Raw genomic sequence first — 17,280 nt, forward strand, 5'->3', positions numbered from 1 at the left:
TTCAAACAAGCTTAAAACCCTTAAGCTAGCTAATTCATTTATTTCAGATGCCGTAGTACATTTAACTAAACTTACGGCTAAGAATTCCGGATTCGCCATTCAGGCACGTAGAGCACTGTGGCTAAAATCCTGGTCAGCTGATGTTACTTCTAAATCTAAATTACTTAACATACCTTTCAAGGGGCAGACCTTATTCGGGCCCGGTTTGAAAGAAATTATCGCTGATATTACAGGAGGTAAAGGCCATGCCCTGCCTCAAGACAGAGCCAAACCTAGGGCTAGACAGTCTAATTTTCGTGCCTTTCGTAACTTCAAGGCAGGAGCAGCATCAACTTCCTCTGCTCCAAAACAGGAAGGAGCTGTTGCTCGCTACAGACAAGGCTGGAAACCTAACCAGACCTGGAACAAGGGCAAGCAGGCCAGAAAACCTGCTGCTGCCCCTAAGACAGCATGAATTGAGGGCCCCCGATCCAGGAACGGATCTAGTGGGGGGCAGACTTTCTCTCTTCGCCCAGGCTTGGGCAAGAGATGTCCAGGATCCCTGGGCGTTAGAGATCATATCTCAGGGATATCTTCTGGACTTCAAAACCTCTCCCCCAAAAGGGAGATTTCATCTTTCAAGGTTGTCAACAAACCAAATAAAGAAAGAGGCGTTTCTACGCTGTGTACAAGATCTTTTACTAATGGGAGTGATCCACCCAGTTCCGCGGTCGGAGCACGGACAGGGGTTTTACTCAAATCTGTTTGTGGTTCCCAAGAAAGAAGGAACCTTCATACCAATCTTGGATTTAAAGATCCTAAACAAATTCCTAAGAGTTCCATCGTTCAAAATGGAAACTATTCGGACAATCTTACCCATGATCCAAAAGGGTCAGTACATGACCACAGTGGATTTAAAGGATGCCTACCTTCACATACCGATTCAGAAAGATCATTACCGGTATCTAAGGTTTGCCTTCCTAGACAGGCATTACCAGTTTGTAGCTCTTCCATTCGGATTGGCTACGGCTCCAAGAATCTTCACAAAGGTTCTGGGCTCTCTTCTGGCGGTACTAAGACCGCGAGGAATTTCGGTGGCTCCGTACCTAGACGACATTCTGATACAAGCGTCAAGCTTTCAAACTGCCAAGTCTCATACAGAGTTAGTACTGGCATTTCTAAGGTCGCATGGGTGGAAGGTGAACAAAGAGAAGAGTTCTCTCTTTCCACTCACAAGAGTTCCCTTCTTGGGGACTCTTATAGATTCTGTAGAAATGAAGATTTACCTGACAGAAGACAGGTTAACAAAGCTTCAAAATGCTTGCCGTGTCCTTCATTCCATTCAACACCCTCAATGCATGGAGGTAATCGGCTTAATGGTAGCGGCAATGGACATAGTACCCTTTGCACGCCTGCATCTCAGACCGCTGCAATTGTGCATGCTAAGTCAGTGGAATGGGGATTACTCAGATTTGTCCCCTACTCTGAACCTGGATCAAGAGACCAGAAATTCTCTTCTATGGTGGCTTTCTCGGCCACATCTGTCCAGGGGGATGCCCTTCAGCAGGCCAGACTGGACAATTGTAACAACAGACGCCAGCCTACTAGGTTGGGGCGCTGTCTGGAATTCCCTGAAGGCTCAGGGATCATGGACTCAGGAGGAGAGTCTCCTTCCAATAAACATTCTGGAATTGAGAGCAGTTCTCAATGCCCTTCTGGCTTGGCCTCAGTTAACAACTCGGAGGTTCATCAGGTTTCAGTCGGACAACATCACGACTGTAGCTTACATCAACCATCAAGGAGGGACAAGAAGCTCCCTAGCGATGATGGAAGTATCAAAGATAATTCGCTGGGCAGAGTCTCACTCTTGCCACCTGTCAGCGATCCACATTCCGGGAGTGGAGAACTGGGAGGCGGATTTCCTAAGTCGTCAGACTTTTCATCCGGGGGAGTGGGAACTTCATCCGGAGGTCTTTGCCCAAATACTTCGACGTTGGGGCAAACCAGAGATAGATCTCATGGCGTCTCGCCAGAACGCCAAGCTTCCTTGTTACGGGTCCAGGTCCAGGGACCCGGGAGCGGTCCTGGTAGATGCTTTGACAGCACCTTGGACTTTCGGGATGGCTTATGTGTTTCCACCCTTCCCGATGCTTCCTCGATTGATTGCCAGGATCAAACAGGAGAGAGCATCGGTGATTCTAATAGCGCCTGCGTGGCCACGCAGGACCTGGTATGCAGATCTAGTGGACATGTCATCCTGTCCACCTTGGTCTCTGCCTCTGAGACAGGACCTTCTGATTCAGGGTCCTTTCAAACATCAAAATCTAATTTCTCTGAAGCTGACTGCTTGGAAATTGAACGCTTGATTTTATCAAAGCGTGGATTTTCGGAATCAGTAATTGATACCTTAATACAGGCTAGGAAACCTGTTACCAGAAAGATTTACCATAAAATATGGCGTAAATACTTACATTGGTGCGAATCCAAGAGTTACTCATGGAGTAAGGTTAGGATTCCTAGGATATTGTCTTTTCTACAAGAAGGTTTAGAAAAGGGTTTATCTGCTAGTTCCTTAAAGGGACAGATCTCAGCTCTGTCCATTCTTTTACACAAACGTCTGTCAGAAGTTCCAGACGTTCAGGCTTTTTGTCAGGCTTTGGCCAGGATTAAGCCTGTGTTTAAAACTGTTGCTCCACCATGGAGCTTAAATTTAGTTCTTAACGTTTTACAGGGTGTTCCGTTTGAACCCCTTCATTCTATTGATATCAAATTGTTATCTTGGAAAGTTCTGTTTTTAATGGCTATTTCCTCGGCTCGAAGAGTCTCTGAGTTATCGGCCTTACATTGTGATTCTCCTTATCTGATTTTTCATTCAGACAAGGTAGTTCTGCGTACTAAACCTGGGTTCTTACCTAAGGTAGTCACTAATAGGAATATCAATCAAGAGATTGTTGTTCCATCATTGTGTCCTAACCCTTCTTCAAAGAAGGAACGACTTCTACACAATCTAGATGTAGTCCGTGCCCTGAAATTTTATTTACAGGCAACTAAAGATTTTCGCCAAACTTCTTCCCTGTTTGTCGTTTATTCTGGACAGAGGAGAGGTCAAAAAGCTTCTGCTACCTCTCTCTCTTTCTTTCTGGCTTCGTAGCATAATACGTTTAGCCTATGAGACTGCTGGACAGCAGCCTCCTGAAAGAATTACAGCTCATTCTACTAGAGCTGTGGCTTCCACTTGGGCCTTTAAAAATGAGGCCTCTGTTGAACAGATTTGCAAGGCTGCAACTTGGTCTTCTCTTCATACTTTTTCCAAATTTTACAAATTTGACACTTTTGCTTCTTCGGAGGCTGTTTTTGGGAGAAAGGTTCTTCAGGCAGTGGTTCCTTCCGTATAAAGATCCTGCCTGTCCCTCCCGTCATCCGTGTACTTTAGCTTTGGTATTGGTATCCCATAAGTAATGATGACCCGTGGACTGACTACACTTAACAGGAGAAAACATAATTTATGCTTACCTGATAAATTCCTTTCTCCTGTAGTGTAGTCAGTCCACGGCCCGCCCTGTTTTTTATGGCAGGTCTAAATTTTAAATTATTCTCCAGTCACCACTGCACCCTATAGTTTCTCCGTTCTCGTTTGGTTCTCGGTCGAATGACTGGGTGTGACGTAGAGGGGAGGAGCTATATAGCAGCTCTGCTTGGGTGATCCTCTTGCACTTCCTGTTGGGGAGGAGTTAATATCCCATAAGTAATGATGACCCGTGGACTGACTACACTACAGGAGAAAGGAATTTATCAGGTAAGCATAAATTATGTTTTTGCACTTTGCAGTGTTAAACTTTAGATCCCAGTCATTTGTCCAATACTCCAATTGTTGTATATCACTTTTCATTTTGTCTACCCCAATCTCTGATACATATGTTAAACAAAACAAGCCCCAGAGCTGAACCCTGAGGAACAACACTAGTAACTGCCCCCTCTGCTGAATGTACTCCATTTACTAGGACACTCTGTTTTCTATCCTTGAAAAGGACAGTCTAGTCAAATTAAACTTTCATGATTCAGAGCATGTAATTTTAAACAACTTTCCAATTTACTTTCAAATGTGCTTTGTTCTCTTAGTATTCTTAGTTGAAAGCGAAACCTAGGTAGGCTCATATGCTTATTTCTAATCCCTTGAAGGCTGCTTCTTATTTGAATGTATTTGACACAGCTAGAGGGCGTTAGTTCACGTGTGCCATATATAAACCTGTGCTCACACCTGTGGGTTACTTATGAGAGGGCACCGATTGGCTAAAATGCATGTCTGTCAAAAGCACTGCAATATTTATTTAGTAAAACATTCATATGGTGTGCTTTAATGTTTAACTTACTCCTAATATTATTGTTTGTTTTTTAAAGCACACACTACACAGTTCACACAGCCTGGCTGGGTCTACCTTCGCACGGTTGGTCATTTGGAAAAAGGTGGTAGCTACGTGGCACTGACTGACAGACAAGGAAACCTCACGATTATTATTGAAACCATGGTGAGAAAATCTAATTTGCACAGCCTTTCTTTTTCAAACCAGACCTTCTCTTATCACCCAAAAAGTCATAACCTGTTATAGAGACCAAAAAGCACTAATTGGAAATGAATAAGGCCAGTATCCACTTCCTCAGGAGGGGAACTTTTATATTATAGAGAGATTTCTGTCCAGCATTTAAAGTTAGCTTTGGTCCACAAATGGGCACCATTTTTATTACTTATATACTACACTTTGTCCAAGACACAGTCTCCAGTGCTTCTGTCACAGCAAGTAGACTGTTTATCTCTCAGCAGTTTTATGCCATTTGGAAAAAAAAAGGCACATCTTATACACTTGAATACTGATTCTGTTTTGGGAGTGTTTTTTTTTTAGCTTAGCACTTTAAATTTAACATTTAATGCTTCCAAGTATTTTTGTGTGCTTGAAATATTAATGGCTAAGAGTAGTTTGCATATTATACACAAAATATTTTTCATAGTTTTGGGATGATTAAACCATTTTTCTTCTGTTATGTGTGATCAGTCCACGGGTCATCATTACTTCTGGGATATAACTCCTCCCCAACAGGAAATGCAAGAGGATTCACCCAGCAGAGCTGCATATAGCTCCTCCCCTCTACGTCAGACCCAGTCATTCTCTTGCACCCAACGACTAGATAGGATGTGTGAGAGGACTATGGTGATTATACTTAGTTTTTATGACTTCAATCAAAAGTTTGTTATTTTAAAATAGCACCGGAGCGTGTTATTACTTCTCTGGCAGAGTTTGAGGAAGAATCTGACAGAGATTTTTACTATGATTTTAACCGGAGTCGTTAAGATCATATTGCTGTTCTCGACCATCTGAGGGAGGTAAAGGCTTCAGATCAGGGGACAGCGGGCAGATGAATCTGCATTGAGGTATGTGGCAGTTTTTATTTTCTGAATGGAATTGATGAGAAAAGCCTGCCATACCGTTAAAATGACATGTATGTATACACTTCAGTATTCTGGGGATGGTATTTCACCGGAACTACTCTGTTAAAGGTCATTAATCCTTTTAATAACTATTCTCATGTTAAACGTTTTTGCTGGAATGTAGAATCGTTTAATTTTGCTGAGGTACTGTGTGAATAAATATTTGGGCATTAATTTCCACTTGGCAGTTTTGTTGCTTTAATTGTGACAGTTTCGTTTCTCTTCACTGCTGTGTGGGAGAGGGAGAGGCCGTTTTTGGCGCTCTTTGCTACGCATCAAAAAATTCCAGTCAGTTACTTTTATATTTCCTGCATGATCCGGTTCATCTCTGACAGATCTCAGGGGTCTTCAAACTTCTTTGAAGGGAGGTAAATTCTCTCAGCAGAGCTGTGAGAATCCTTATAGTGACTGTGAATAAAAACGTTGTTTTATTTTCTTATGTACAAATTTAATTAGTGTTGTTTTTACTAATGGGTACAAACCTTTGCTAAAAGATTGTGTTGTTTTAAAGTTTGATGCTATAACAGTTTTTCAGTTCATTATTTCAACTGTCATTTAATCGTTAGTACCTCTTTGAGGCACAGTGCGTTTTTTTGCTAAAAAAGATTATAACCAAGTTGTAAGTTTTTTTGCTAGTGTGTTAAACATGTCTGACTCAGAGGAAGATATCTGTGTCATTTGTTCCAATGCCAAGGTGGAGCCCAATAGAAATTTATGTACTAACTGTATTGATGCTACTTTAAATAAAAGTCAATCTGTACAATGTGAACAAATTTCACCAAACTGCGAGGGGAGAGTTATGCCGACTAACTCGCCTCACGCGGCAGTACCTGCATCTCCCGCCCGGGAGGTGCGTGATATTTTGGCGCCTAGTACATCTGGGCGGCCATTACAGATAACATTACAAGATATGGCTACTGTTATGACTGAAGTTTTGTCTAAATTACCAGAACTAAGAGGCAAGCGTGATCACTCTGGGGTGAGAACAGAGTGCGCTGACAATGCTAGGGCCATGTCTGATACTGCGTCACAGCTCGCAGAGCATGAGGACGGAGAGCTTCATTCTGTGGGTGACGGTTCTGATCCAAACAGATTGGACTCAGATATTTCAAATTTTAAATTTAAATTGGAGAACCTCCGTGTACTACTAGGGGAGGTCTTAGCAGCTCTCAACGATTGTAACACCGTTGCAATACCAGAGAAACTGTGTAGGTTGGATAAATACTTTGCGGTACCGGCGAGTACTGACGTTTTTCCTATACCTAAGAGACTAACTGAAATTGTTACTAAGGAGTGGGATAGACCCGGTGTGCCGTTCTCACCCCCTCCAATATTTAGAAAGATGTTTCCAATAGACGCCACCACTAGGGACTTATGGCAAACGGTCCCCAAGGTGGAGGGAGCAGTTTCTACTTTAGCTAAGCGTACCACTATCCCGGTGGAGGATAGCTGTGCTTTCTCAGATCCAATGGATAAAAAATTAGAGGGTTACCTTAAGAAAATGTTTGTTCAACAAGGTTTTATATTACAACCCCTTGCATGTATCGCGCCGATTACGGCTGCGGCAGCATTTTGGATTGAGTCGCTTGAAGAGAACCTTAGTTCCTCTACGCTAGACGACATTACGGACAGACTTAGAGTCCTTAAACTAGCTAATTCTTTCATTTCGGAGGCCGTAGTACATTTAACCAAACTTACGGCTAAGAACTCAGGATTCGCCATACAGGCACGCAGGGCGCTGTGGCTAAAATCCTGGTCAGCTGATGTTACTTCTAAGTCCAAATTACTTAATATACCTTTCAAGGGGCAGTCCTTATTCGGGCCCGGTTTGAAAGAAATTATCGCTGACATTACGGGAGGTAAGGGCCACGCCCTACCTCAGGACAAGGCCAAAGTTAAGGCTAGACAGTCTAATTTTCGTCCCTTTCGGAATTTCAAAACAGGAGCAGCATCAACCTCCACTGCACCAAAACAGGAAGGAGCTGTTGCTCGTTACAGGCAAGGCTGGAAGCCTAACCAGTCCTGGAACAAGAGCAAGCAGGCCAGGAAACCTGCTGCTGCCCCAAAGACAGCATGAACCGAGAGCCCCCGATCCGGGACCGGATCTAGTGGGGGGCAGACTCTCTCTCTTCGCCCAGGCCTGGGCAAGAGATGTTCAGGATCCCTGGGCACTAGAGATCATATCTCAGGGATACCTTCTAGACTTCAAATTATCTCCCCCAAGAGGGAGATTTCATCTGTCAAGGTTGTCAACAAACCAGATAAAGAAAGAAGCGTTTCTACGCTGCGTACAAGATCTGTTAACAATGGGAGTGATCCATCCGGTTCCGCGGTCGGAACTAGGACAAGGGTTCTACTCAAACCTGTTCGTGGTTCCCAAAAAAGAGGGAACTTTCAGGCCAATCTTAGATTTAAAGATTCTAAACAAATTCCTAAGAGTTCCATCGTTCAAAATGGAAACTATTCGGACAATCCTACCCATGATCCAAGAGGGTCAGTACATGACCACAGTGGATTTAAAGGATGCTTACCTTCACATACCGATCCACAAGGATCATCACCGGTATCTAAGGTTTGCCTTCTTAGACAGGCACTACCAGTTTGTAGCTCTCCCATTCGGATTGGCTACGGCTCCAAGAATCTTCACAAAGGTTCTGGGTGCCCTTCTGGCGGTACTAAGGCCGCGAGGGATTTCGGTAGCTCCATACCTAGACGACATTCTAATTCAAGCTTCAAGCTTTCAAACTGCCAAGTCTCATACAGAGTTAGTTCTGGCATTTCTAAGGTCGCATGGATGGAAAGTGAACGAAAAGAAGAGTTCTCTTTTTCCTCTCACAAGAGTTCCATTCTTGGGGACTCTTATAGATTCTGTAGAAATGAAGATTTACCTGACAGAGGACAGGTTAACAAAGCTTCAAGATGCATGCCGTGCCCTTCATTCCATTCAACACCCGTCAGTAGCTCAATGTATGGAGGTGATCGGCTTAATGGTAGCGGCAATGGACATAGTACCTTTTGCACGCCTACACCTCAGACCGCTGCAATTGTGCATGCTAGGTCAGTGGAATGGGGATTACTCAGATTTGTCCCCTACTCTGAATCTGAATCAAGAGACCAGAAATTCTCTTCTATGGTGGCTTCATCGGCCACACCTGTCCAGGGGGATGCCATTCAGCAGGCCAGACTGGACAATTGTAACAACAGACGCCAGCCTACTAGGTTGGGGCGCTGTCTGGAATTCTCTGAAGGCTCAGGGACTATGGAATCAGGAGGAGAGTCTCCTTCCAATAAACATTCTGGAATTGAGAGCAGTTCTCAATGCCCTTCTGGCTTGGCCCCAATTAACAACTCGGGGGTTCATCAGGTTTCAGTCGGACAACATCACGACTGTAGCTTACATCAACCATCAGGGAGGGACAAGAAGCTCCCTAGCAATGGTGGAAGTATCAAAGATAATTCGCTGGGCAGAGTCACACTCTTGCCACCTGTCAGCAATTCACATCCCGGGAGTGGAGAACTGGGAGGCGGATTTCTTGAGCCGCCAGACTTTTCATCCGGGGGAGTGGGAACTTCATCCGGAGGTCTTTGCCCAAATACTTCGACGTTGGGGCAAACCAGAGATAGATCTCATGGCGTCTCGCCAGAACGCCAAACTTCCTCGCTACGGGTCCAGATCCAGGGATCCGGGAGCGGTTCTGATAGATGCTTTGACAGCACCTTGGAAATTCGGGATGGCTTATGTGTTTCCACCCTTCCCGCTGCTTCCTCGATTGATTGCCAAAATCAAACAGGAAAGAGCATCAGTGATTCTAATAGCGCCTGCATGGCCACGCAGGACTTGGTATGCAGATCTAGTGGACATGTCATCCTGTCCGCCTTGGTCTCTACCTCTAAGACAGGACCTTCTGATACAGGGTCCATTCAAACATCAAAATCTAACTTCTCTGAAGCTGATTGCTTGGAAATTGAACGCTTGATTTTATCAAAACGTGGTTTTTCTGAGTCAGTTATTGATACCCTGATACAGGCTAGGAAGCCTGTTACCAGAAAAATTTACCATAAAATATGGCGTAAATACCTATACTGGTGCGAATCCAAACGTTACTCCTGGAGTAAGGTTAGGATCCCTAGGATATTGTCTTTTCTACAAGAAGGGTTAGAAAAGGGTTTATCAGCTAGTTCATTAAAGGGACAGATTTCAGCTCTGTCCATCTTATTACACAGGCGTCTGTCAGAAAATCCAGATGTCCAGGCTTTTTGTCAGGCTTTAGCTAGGATCAAGCCTGTGTTTAAAGCTGTTGCTCCGCCATGGAGTTTAAACTTAGTTCTTAACGTTTTACAGGGTGTTCCGTTTGAACCCCTTCATTCCATTGATATAAAATTGTTATCTTGGAAAGTTCTGTTTTTAATGGCTATTTCCTCGGCTCGAAGAGTCTCTGAGTTATCAGCCTTACATTGTGATTCTCCTTATCTGATTTTTCACTCAGACAAGGTTGTTCTGCGTACTAAACCTGGGTTCTTACCTAAGGTAGTCACTAACAGGAATATCAATCAAGAAATTGTTGTTCCATCCTTGTGTCCAAATCCTTCTTCAAAGAAGGAACGTCTTCTACACAATCTAGATGTAGTTCGTGCCCTCAAGTTCTACTTGCAGGCAACTAAAGATTTTCGCCAAACTTCTTCCCTGTTTGTCGTTTATTCTGGACAGAGGAGAGGTCAAAAAGCTTCCGCTACCTCTCTCTCTTTTTGGCTTCGTAGCATAATACGCTTAGCCTATGAGACTGCTGGACAGCAGCCTCCTGAAAGAATTACAGCTCACTCCACTAGAGCTGTGGCTTCCACTTGGGCTTTTAAGAATGAGGCCTCTGTTGAACAGATTTGCAAGGCTGCAACTTGGTCTTCGCTTCATACTTTTTCCAAATTTTACAAATTTGATACTTTTGCTTCTTCGGAGGCTATTTTTGGGAGAAAGGTTCTTCAGGCAGTGGTTCCTTCTGTATAATGAGCCTGCCTATCCCTCCCGTCATCCGTGTACTTTTGCTTTGGTATTGGTATCCCAGAAGTAATGATGACCCGTGGACTGATCACACATAACAGAAGAAAACATAATTTATGCTTACCTGATAAATTCCTTTCTTCTGTTGTGTGATCAGTCCACGGCCCGCCCTGTTTTAAGGCAGGTAAATATCTTTTAAATTATACTCCAGTCACCACTTCACCCTTGGTTACTCCTTTCTCGTTGATTCTTGGTCGAATGACTGGGTCTGACGTAGAGGGGAGGAGCTATATGCAGCTCTGCTGGGTGAATCCTCTTGCATTTCCTGTTGGGGAGGAGTTATATCCCAGAAGTAATGATGACCCGTGGACTGATCACACAACAGAAGAAAGGAATTTATCAGGTAAGCATAAATTATGTTATTTTGTTTTTAAAAAATTCTATACAAATAAGCAGCTTTCTTTTGATGCAATACATGCAGCATGTCTCTATAAATGTTAATATTTCTGTAATAACCCCATTACTGGTTTTGTAAAAAGTGTCCCATTATTTCACTTGAGGGCTTTACCTCCATTAAAGGGACAGTCTAGTCAAAATTAAACTTTCATTATTCAGATAGGACTTGTAATTTTAATCAGCTTTCCAATTTACTTTTTTTTAATCAAATTTTCTTTGTTTTCTTGTTATTCTTAGTTTAAACTAAACCTAGGTAGGCTCATGCTAATTTCTAAACCCTTGAGGACTGCCTCTTATCACATGTTTTTTAAATAGCTTTTTACAACAAGAGACTGTGGGCCATACAGATAACACTGTGTTCAGGCACAGGGAGTTATTTAAGAGTTAGCACAACACTGCTAAATGCAAGTCAATAGATTTTATATGGTCAGTCTTGTGATCAGGGGGCTGTCAGAATGTTCTTAGATACAAGGTAATCACAGAGGTAAAAAGTATATTAATATAACAGTGTTGGTTATGCAAAACTGGGGGATAGGTATTAATGGGATTATCTATCTTTTAAAACAATAAACATTTTATTGTAGACTGTCCCATTAAGTACCCCATGAACTGCAAAGTTAAATCCACCTTGTGCAATTAATTTGATGTTTCTGGTTCTTCCTTCCATATCTCTAGAGTTTCTACATGTGTAGGCAGAACTGTCCATTTGTAAATTTGTCTTTAAATTACTTCAGAAAGATTCTTTCTATCCTGATGAAAGTCTATTGTCTTGGATAAATCTATACAGAAAATCACAGACTGTAAAGAAGCAAAAGCCTTGTTTATCACCTTTAATTCCCTAGATGATCTTCCTTTTTGCCTCCAGTCTTCCCCAAGATCTTTGTTAAAATCAAACGCTCCTTAATGGTCTACCTTGAAAATGACCCTAAAGCCCTTTAAAGGTATAGGTAACACTAAATTGGCAGCACTATTTTTTGCTATTTAATACTCCAGATGCCTACCTAGAAGTAAATTGAAAACTATATTTCTTTTACAAGATATGCCGAGTCCACGGGTTTCATCCTTACTTGTGGGATATAATCCTCCTGCTAACAGGAAGTGGCAAAGAGCACCACAGCAGAGCTGCTATATAGCTCCTCCCTTAACTCCTCCCCCCAGTCATTCTCTTTGCCTATGCTAGCAATAGGAAGGGTAAAGTGATAGTGGTGATAAAATGATAGTTTTAATTTCTTCAATCAAGAGTTTATTTTTAAATTGTACCGGTGAGTACTATTTCTCTCAGGCAGCATTGGAAGAAGATTGCTGCCTTGAGATTGATGATCTTAGCAGACGTAACTAAGATCCATGTTGGTTCCCACAGTGTGCTGAGGAATGCTAGAGAAATCTTCAGTGTGAGGAACAGTTTTCATGCTACAAGCAGCATTGAGGTATGTTCAGTCATTTATTTCTGAGGAGACTGTGATATATCAGAACTGGCTGACATAGTTCCCATAGAGGGAATGGGTAAGCAGTAATTCTGTGGAAAAAATAGGGTATTACTGTAATCCTGGGCATTATTTTGTTTTCAAGACTAATGCATTATATGTTATGGTGAGACACTGGGGCAGCCTAACGATTTTATTGTCAATCTAAAATGGGTGGCTGGTTGTTATACTTTTCCTCTAAAGAGGATACACATGGCTAGCACTTTATTTTTTTTTTATTTTTTTTAAATTTTTTTTTTTAGCTTTATTGTGAATTCAAACATTCATTTCAAAAATAGAGCCACTTTCAGAACATACAATTTCAAGGAAATGAGTACCCTTGTGGGATAAAAATAAAGTCTTTCTTTTGACTAAGTGATATTGTCCAACTCTTAAGCTTGACATGAGGGGGTTCCCCTCTAGAGGTCCGTGGGGCTTTGAACTGCCCTTATGAACATGAAGAATGAGTCGCTTGGGTACTAATGCAGTAGTCTCTATTAAGCGAAGCTTGACTTTTCAATATATTTTTTAACAAACAAGCATATAAACAAAATGTTCAAGTTTAAACATCATGCATACACCGGGCGAAGGAGAGAAAAATAGTGTGCTTATGGGCAGAGGAAGAAGTAGTCTGTAGAGAGTGGGAGAAGAGGGGGAGGGATAATAGGGTGGGAGAGAGGAGGGGAAAAAAAAAAAATATATATATATATATAATTGACCGTTATTATATGGGTATTAGATCTATTTTGTAAGAATCGCTGGCTATGTGACTTGTGTAGGAGTGGGATTCCAAGCAGTCAGCATCATGTCGTGCTGATCTAATTGGTTGCTTTTGTAGTAATGTAGCCTTTCCAGAGCAAGAAGCTCGTCCACGGCTGAGCGCCATTCAGCAAGAGTGGGCACCTCCCCCGATTTCCAGTGTCTTGGTATGAGCCTTTTTGCTCCTGTGAGCATGATCAGGAGAAGGGCCCGCTCATGCCTGTTCAGAGTGTCGGGGAAGCATAGAAATAATATTGTCTCGGGTATGACTGGAATGTGTGTGTTGATCTTGTTAGCCATTTCCCTTATGACAGTCGCCCAGTAATTTGTCAGTTTGGGGCATGCCCACCATATGTGGATGAGCGTACCCATCTCTCCGCATCCCCTCCAGCATAAGGCAGAGGCCGCCGGGAAAAACCGGTGGAGTCTGGCGGGTGTGTAGTACCATCTGGTTAATAACTTAAGTTGTATTTCCTGGACAGTGGCCGATACCGAAGATCGCTTAATCAGTCTAAATGACTTAAGCCAATCTTCTTCCTCAATTGTGTTGTTGAGGTCCCTGTTCCAAATTCTAGTGTATGTCGGTAGTTGTGTGTCTGGGGGGGTGAGTAGCAATTTATATATTTTTGAGATCAATCTTTTTGGTGGAGTGATCCCGGTACACAGAGTTTCGAAAGGAGTGAGGTCTCTAAGGAATTCAATTTTGTTTTTGTGGTGCATTAAAAAATGTGATAATTGATGATACCTTAGCCAAGACGAAAATATGTTTCCATGTATTTCTAACATCTCTTGTTGTGTACGTAGTCTGCCCTCTACTAGTGCAAAGTGTAGTGTGCCCTGTCTCAAGCTATGAGGAGAACACTTGTGCCTACTTAAGTCACAGTAGGGTAGCTCAGGATTCTCGAGGATTGGCATCAGTGGTGAGGTTGTAGTGGAAATATGTGTGCTGGTGGATATTAGTCTGTCCCATTCAAGGAGTATTGCTGTCATTAAATGATATTTGTGAAGCAATTTGGGACGTTTTGTTGCTGGGATCCACTCTGTAAGCTTCTGCAACAATATGGCCCTTCTGTATAATGTCAAGTCGGGAAACCCCAATCCTCCCTTGTCTCTAGGAAGGTATAGTGTCTTTTTAGGTATTCTGGGTTTAACACCTGTCCAGATGAACCGTTCTAGTGATTTTTGTAAATGGGGGAGATAGTCTGCTGGTAGGAGGATTGGCACGGTTTGCATTATATATAGGATTCGAGGCAAGATATTCATTTTGATTAGGCCAATCTTTCCCAACCAAGATAACTGTTTATTCCTCCAAGAGGATAGGTCATTAATTATTTCTCTCCGGAGGGTAAGATAATTGTTTCTAAACAGGTCGGAAGATTTTGCAGATAGATAGATACCTACCTAAATATTTCAATTTGTTAACTGCTATGGGGACCTCATAATTTGTTGCTACGAATTGGACGTGTTCAGTCGGAGAATTAATGTTGAGGAGTTCGGATTTTGAAAGATTTAAGTGGAAGTTGGAGAGTTTTCCATATGTGGCGAGTTCCGTGAGGAGCTCTGGTATCGACGAATCGATACTGGAGAGAGTGTAAAGAACATCATCCGCGTATAACGCTTGTTTATGTTCCACATCTCCAATCCGGACTCCTTTTGATTTTAGGGTTAAGTCGTACCTTCTGAGCTAATGTCTCAATCGAGAGAGCAAAGGTGATAACGGACACCCCTGCCTGGTCCCATTTGATATGGTGAAAGTATTTGATAACGTACCGTTGATTCTAATCCGAGCATTGGGAGCCGAGTAAAGGGCAAAGGTCATATTGAGGAATGAGTCACCAAAGTTCATGGCCTTCATGACCCGACGCAGAAAAAGCCAGTCGACCCGGTCGAAGGCCTTCTCCACGTCCGTTGAAAAAAGTGCCATAGGCACTCCTTCGACTTGGGCATAATTCAGGATTTGGATTATCTTATTGGTGTTATCCCGTGCTTCCCTCCCCGGTATAAAACCCACTTGGTCAGTGGAAACAAGTCCTGCAAGGTATTTGTTGAGGCGGTTCGCTAGTATTTTAGCTAAGATTTTGATATCTAAATTTAGCAAAGAGATGGGTCTAAAATTTGCTGGGGCGTTGGGTGGCTTGCCTGGTTTGGGTATGACAGCTATATGTGCTTCAAGCATTGTGTTAGGGAGTGATGGTGCTTCTGTCAGATTATTAAAGAGTTGAGTCATCATAGGCCCTAATGTGTCGCCAAAAAGTTTGTAATATTTTAAGGATAAACCGTCTGGTCCTGGACTTTTTCCGCTGGGGAAATCTTTGATGGCTTGCTTAAGCTCAACTATAGTAATGTTGGAGTCCAAGGTATCTCTTTGTTTTGTTTCCAGTTGGGGAAGTTTTAGAGTAGCTATATACTGGTTTATCATTAGTTCCTTGCTAGGCAGGTCTCCTAAGGAATCTGATGCGGTCGGGGACTGGCTTAAGTTATAGAGTGCTTGGTAGTAGGAATGAAAGGAGTTGGCTATCTGTTTACTACCTTTTATCACTGTTCCGTTTGGGGTTAATATATGATGTACGTGTGTTTTTAATTGCTTCCTACGAATCGCCCTGGCCAACAGTTTCCCAGGTTTATTGCCTCCTTCGTAGTATTGTTGTTTCATATGTAGGTACTTGCGTTGGTAAGCTTCCATGAGATGTGTGTTAAGTTCTTTTTTAGCAGTGTCTAATTTGATCTTAGTGAATGTGTCTAGTGGGGTTTTTTTGTGCGACTCTTCTAATTGTGTTATAGTTTGTAATAATTGTGAATGTTTTAGTCTATATTGTTTGGTGAGGCGTGCCTTATGTTTAAGGAATTCACCCCTTATGACACATTTGTGCGCTTCCCAAACGTTTGTAATTGATGTGTGCTGAGGATTATTATGGGTGAAATACTCCTCTAGCGCCTTTTGAATGTCTAATTTAATGATAGGGTCATTCAGTAAAGAGTCGTCTAGTCTCCAAATGTAGGACGTAGGTGGAAGATCAGGCCATTGTACTGTGCATGTGACTGGTGCATGATCTGACCAAGTTATAGGGCCAATAGAACATCCGGTGACCATGTCAAGGCCGTTTGAGTCATTGTAAAAGTAGTCTATGCGAGAGTACTTGGTGTGTGGTGGCGAGAAATATGTGAAGTCTTTTTCCAATGGGTGTAGTGTGCGCCAAATGTCGTGAAGTTGGACGTTCAAAATCGAGTTTTTTACAGATTTAAGTACCTTGGGAGGAGTGCTAGTAGTGCCGTTTGATGTGTCTAGCTGGGCGTCCATGACGAGATTAAAATCCCCAGAGAGGAAGACTGTACCCTTCGCTAAGTCTAGGAGAAGCTTTGAAACCCTAGTCACCAAGATGTGTTGTTCGGTGTTTGGGCAGTACAAGGTAGCTAAGGTGATTGGGTGTTCGTATAGTGTTCCCACCACTATCAAGTATCTGCCTTCTGGGTCTTTCTCAATATTTGTGATTTTAAAGGGTAGGGAGTAATGAATCAAAATACCCACACCTCCTTTTTTTGTTCGCCCCGAGGCAAAATAAGCTGTGGGGTATTGTGAGTTGAACCATTTCGGCTCCTTCCCTTTCCGGAAATGTGTTTCTTGGAAAAACAGCACATGGCTGTATAAGTTTTTTAGTGCTCTAAAGGCAATGGACCGCTTACCAGGGTTGTTCAGTCCTTTGGCGTTGACAGTAGTCAACGTTGGATTGTGCGATCCGAACCTGCTGGATCGTTGATTCATCCTGAAAAAAAAAAGGGGGGAAGGGGAGGAAAGGGTTAAAGGAGGGGGATGATATGGATAAGACTTAGAGAAGAGGCAGCTAGATAAGCCTAAGAAGAGAAAGCAAGAAAGTTGGAGGTTAACAGATATGGAAAAGGGTCCGGTGTATGTTTTTGGACCGAGAAGTACACAATGTATAACAAACTAACTCCTCGATTCTAAAAGATGTATCAACAAATTTAGAACAATAAAGTAGAAGAAAAATGGTTTAAACGGGGTAGTAACCCCCAAGCTAGTACAAATACAAAATAAAATAATTATTAAATAACTCCCAAACCCCCAAAGGTATTGGTATCTTTTTTTTTTTTTTTCTGTGAGTGTTGAGGACTGGCTAGTAGTATTTATC

The 17,280-nt window shown here is 42.5% G+C and overlaps 1 protein-coding gene across 2 annotated transcripts in view; it reads left to right on the forward strand.

Moving 5' to 3' along the window:
- The window catches only part of GALC (galactosylceramidase), a 163,379-nt gene that overhangs the window by 108,188 nt on the left and 37,911 nt on the right, over nucleotides 1-17,280 (forward strand). For both annotated transcript variants that reach the window (XM_053697581.1, XM_053697582.1), the window contains exon 10: nucleotides 4,378-4,505. In XM_053697581.1, coding sequence (XP_053553556.1) covers nucleotides 4,378-4,505 — 128 coding nt within the window. The remainder of the gene's footprint in view (nucleotides 1-4,377; nucleotides 4,506-17,280) is intronic.

The sequence above is a fragment of the Bombina bombina genome, chromosome 1, assembly GCF_027579735.1.
Source record: "Bombina bombina isolate aBomBom1 chromosome 1, aBomBom1.pri, whole genome shotgun sequence".
Taxonomy (NCBI): domain Eukaryota; kingdom Metazoa; phylum Chordata; class Amphibia; order Anura; family Bombinatoridae; genus Bombina; species Bombina bombina.